Genomic DNA, 4334 nt, shown 5'->3' on the forward strand with positions numbered 1-4334 from the left:
TTCATTTGTGAGATGTGTAGGTGGAAGAAAAAAAATAAATAATATGTAAAATGGATTGTAAACTCTTGATCCCATGGCTTTTCATTTTCTCTTCCAAACCAAAAAATGTCACGCTTTTATTTTCCTTAATTTTTTTAAATATATTTTATACAAATATTAATTTTTGTAAAGAATAAAAAACCATAAATTTTAATATATATTTTATAATTTTTTTAGTACATATATAATTTAATTACGTATTATAATAAAAAAGTGAAAAGTGAAAGAAAAGGAAAAAATAAATATCTTCTAGCCATTGGCCAATCAAAGAAGGAAAGAAAGTGTATGGTCTACCCTGGTGCAGTGAAAGGTAGACATCAGCAAACGGCATCCACACCTTCCGGCCTAATTCAATATGCAAATCCTTTTCTGAACTCAGTGGTGGGTCAAATTAACATTTAAATGGACCAAAAGATCCATTACAGAATCCAAATTACACCAAGATCCACAAGAAAATTAACACCTAAAATCAACAAGAAGAAAACAACTACATCTGAAACAAGAACTTGAAACCCACATCAAAACAACACAAAAACAATCTCAAACCCTAATCTACTCCGCCTGCTCAACCTCCGCATACGGTGTCTCCAACTGAGCCTTCTCAGCCTCCTGAACCTCCTTCTCAGTCTTCTTACCTTTCTTACACTTGTAATACACACTCATGAAAGTCCCCACAGCTCCATACTTATTCCTACACTGCTCATACAGCCCTGCATCAAACATCCTCCAGAACTTCTTCTCATCAAGCTCAGAAACCGCGTATTGTGGCTGGAACCCATGGTTCTCAATCAACCAGCTCTCTAATCGGCTAACTGCATCAACCCCATCAAACACCTCACCCCTGAACACTGATGCTGGTGTGTAGTAGACTCCAATATCTGTGTACATTTGGGCATATGGGGTGTCACCTTGTCTGCGTTCTTGTTCGAACCCTGGCTCTGGGTATATCATTGTCTTGCATGGGAGCTTGTAGAGTCTGTGTGGGCACAGCCATAAGGGGTACACCTGTGTGTTTTATGGTGATTGATAGTTAGATACCCTTTGAAAGTTAACAATCTTTTTGGTGAAAATAATAATCTTTTTGTAGAAAGTAACAATCTTTTTGAGAAATTTACAGTATTTTTTGTATAAATCAACAATCTTTTGTGTAAAAAAGTTGACGTGCTTATGTAGAAATGACAATCTTTTGCTGAACAATAACAATCTTTCTGTAAAAGGGAGGATCTTTTGTCAAAATCAGCAATCTTTTTGAGAAAAATAATAATCTATTGGTGAAAAAGAACAATCTTTATGTAGAAAGTAACAATCTTTATGTAAAAGTTAACAATCTTTTGGTGAAAATAACAATCTTTTTGTGTAAATTAACAATCTTTTGGTGAAAATAACAATCTTTTTGTATAAATTAACAATCTTTTTGAGAAAAACAACAATCTTTTTGAGAAAAACAACAATCTTTTTGGAAAAATAAATAATCTTTTAGAGAAAAACAACAATCTTTTTGAGAAAAACAACAATCTTTTTAGGAAACAAACTTTTTTTTTTGAGAAAAACAACAATCTTGTTTAAAAATTAACAATCTTTTTGTAAAAAAGATGTGTATTTGTACCTCCATCTCACGATCAACCCACTCAAGGGCATCAGGAACCTTGTAAAGAGGAACAAGCATATCTTGAATAACATGCATCTCATGATAATAATTCCTTATAGCTTCACCTTGTGTAGCCTTAAGAAGAGAAACCTTTGGTGGCATCAACCATCCAAGAGAATATCTAAACCACCATTGATCTGCAAACGGAAGAATAAGCTTCCCTTCCCAATACAAACACCTCGTGTGCCTATGATAATACTCTCTGGTTGGAATATACTCCACAAACTCCCCTTTCTTAAGTGCAGTTTGAGCATGCTGATAAAACCATGGCTTAAACCACCACCCAACACTATTAATCTTATTCCCTTTCATCTTTGCCTCTTCTTTTGACGCGTATACACCCGTCATACAAACCCCCTCATGAGGATTATAAATCATGGTTTCCACAAAGTCGGGAACCATTTCATTGTCCTCGTCACCAAACCCAGGGGCAAAAGAGTCAATATACCCTTTTGCAAGATCTCTCACGTTGCCTCTAACGGGTTTATACGTCAACTTCATGTACTCTTTAATCGGGATAAGTTTGATTTCAGCAGACATGAGAAATCCAAGAGTCCCTTGAGACCATGGAATTGCATAAAAAAGATCAGAATACTCATTATCTTTTGTTGCCCTAACAACTTTCCCATCTGCAAGACAAATCTCATATGCCACAACAGTATCAGAGAAAAGACCATATAAATGAGAGCTTCCTTCAATCCCATACCCGTTTATAAGCCCACCAACTGTCAAATCATCCAGCTCAGCAACAACAGCAAGTGCAAGATTCATGGGGACAGTAGCACGTGTGATTTGACCCATGTTGACCAAAGGCTCACATTTTGCAATCATTCTTTCTTGATCGATTTCAAGAATGTTGCGAAAAGCAGAAAGGTCAACTTCAAAATGTCTAGCACGTTTATAGTCAACATTCCTCATTCCAACTGCAATCCATGGCTTTCTTGCTGTGCATACAAGCCCATCTTTTGATGGGTTTCTTTCTTGGAGACGTTTCACAACTTTCTTGACATTTTCTTCATGTTCTTCTTGGCGTTTCTTGTAGGACTTCCAATTGGATCTTACATCTCCAAGATATGTGAGGAAGTAGAGAGTGAAAGAGATTGGGAGGACAACAAAGATGACAAGAATCCATCTAAATTGAACAAAATAATCCACCCACACTTTCTTCCTTTTGGGGCGCACTAATGGGGCCTCAAGATCCGCCATTTCAGGAAATGATGATCAACTGTAACATTAAAATAATCAAATGTTTCGTTTAGATCATCATAAAGAGCACAAAATTGGAAGATTTTTTTACTACTTTATGCAGCAATGTTTCAATTTGTTACCAATGTATGCATGCATCAATTGGTAAGAGATCCACTTTTGTTACATAAACCCAAACATGAATATCCAACTTGATGTTATGTAATGAAAGGGATACAGATAAGTAGATAATGAAAATTAAATAAAATAGGATGCAACAAATTGGTGTACTTTTAGTAATAAATTGAAACATTACTGTAATAATAAGAATAGAAATAGAAATAGCAATGATTCGAAATAAATTGGAACAATAAATACTGTACGGCAATATGAGAGTTTAAAGCATTTCAAGGAACAGGATAAATATCTTTATAAGATTTCCTCATTTCCCTTCTCACTCATCCACCCAAAAACATTCAAACAAATACTTCCAAAATCGCTGTAAAATGTAGATCCATGTATAGTAAACACAATTTATCAGAATTAGGGACCACAGAGAGAGGAGAAGGTGAGTTATTCACTCTACAAGCAAGCTCAAAAACATTCTTTTTAAAATCTCCAAATCAACAGGAAGTTTGCTCAAATTCGAAGTAATTAGTAACAATAGCATCAACATACGTAAGAAGCTTGTAATTGCTTGAATACCCTAAAACCCTAAAAGAATTGCACCCTTTCTAAGCCTTTCGTATTGTTAATCTGCAACGGATTCAATACAAAGGCGAAAGAAAAAAGTAGTTTCATATAAATGCATGCATAAACACTAAACGGATTTATCGACCTAGTAAACAGAATGTGCATAATGTCAATGGATCGAAAAACCCTTAAACGATAACACAAATTTCGAAGCAACAATGCGGTTTTAAACCATTAAAAGTTCACAGTCAAAACACAAATTTGAAGATCTTCACAATTGTGTGTGCATCTGTGCGTATGAATGGAATCATGAAGCAAATAATGAGAGAGAGAGAGAGAGAGAGAGAGAGAGAGGGAGGATTACCCAAAACCGAAGAATGAATCGGAAATGTAGGAGAGATCCGAACACTAAAAGGGTCGGATCTTGTTGGGGGTATGAGAAGAAAGGTTTTTCACTGCCAAGAAGCAGCAAGTGAAGCAGGGGCAACTTTGGAGAAGACGATGGATTATATTTTATAGCGAACTGATGGGCCGGTCATCACGTGACAAAAAATATCTAAAAATAAAAAAACAAACCTTCTGTTTTATTACCTAAAAAAATACAATAAGGCCAGTATGCACGTGACAATGACGTTAATTGTATTATTGATCCTTTTAATATTTATTTATTACCAAGATGTTGCTGATAAATCAATCAAGATTAAACACATTTTTATGTGGGAGAGACAATTGTGTGTTTATTTGGTGAAATATTGAATATTGTCTTCTT

At 35.1% G+C, this 4334-nt stretch overlaps 1 protein-coding gene across 1 annotated transcript; it reads right to left on the reverse strand.

Annotated features, from left to right (window-relative positions):
• Positions 1–404: 404 nt before the first annotated feature.
• LOC111906636 (delta(24)-sterol reductase) lies at positions 405–4087 on the reverse strand. Its single transcript, XM_023902410.3, has 3 exons — positions 3930–4087; positions 1646–2912; positions 405–1044 (listed from the first exon to the last, which is right to left on the reverse strand). Exons 2-3 carry the CDS (start codon positions 2891–2893, stop codon positions 592–594), a joined length of 1701 nt encoding a protein of 566 aa, XP_023758178.1. The 5' UTR covers positions 2894–2912; positions 3930–4087; the 3' UTR covers positions 405–591.
• Positions 4088–4334: the final 247 nt, after the last annotated feature.

This window comes from Lactuca sativa, chromosome 8 (assembly GCF_002870075.4).
Source record: "Lactuca sativa cultivar Salinas chromosome 8, Lsat_Salinas_v11, whole genome shotgun sequence".
In the NCBI taxonomy this organism is placed as follows: Eukaryota; Viridiplantae; Streptophyta; class Magnoliopsida; order Asterales; family Asteraceae; genus Lactuca; species Lactuca sativa.

What these genes read in the sequence shown, in the direction of transcription:
- LOC111906636 (XM_023902410.3), bottom strand. Translation starts at nt 2,893, where the DNA reads ATGGCGGATCTTGAGGCCCCATTAGTGCGCCCCAAAAGGAAGAAAGTG. An exon ending in GGGTTGATCGTGAGATGGAG is followed by an intron (nt 1,045 to 1,645) that starts GTACAAATACAC and finishes TAAAACACACAG; the next exon opens with GTGTACCCCTTATGGCTGTG.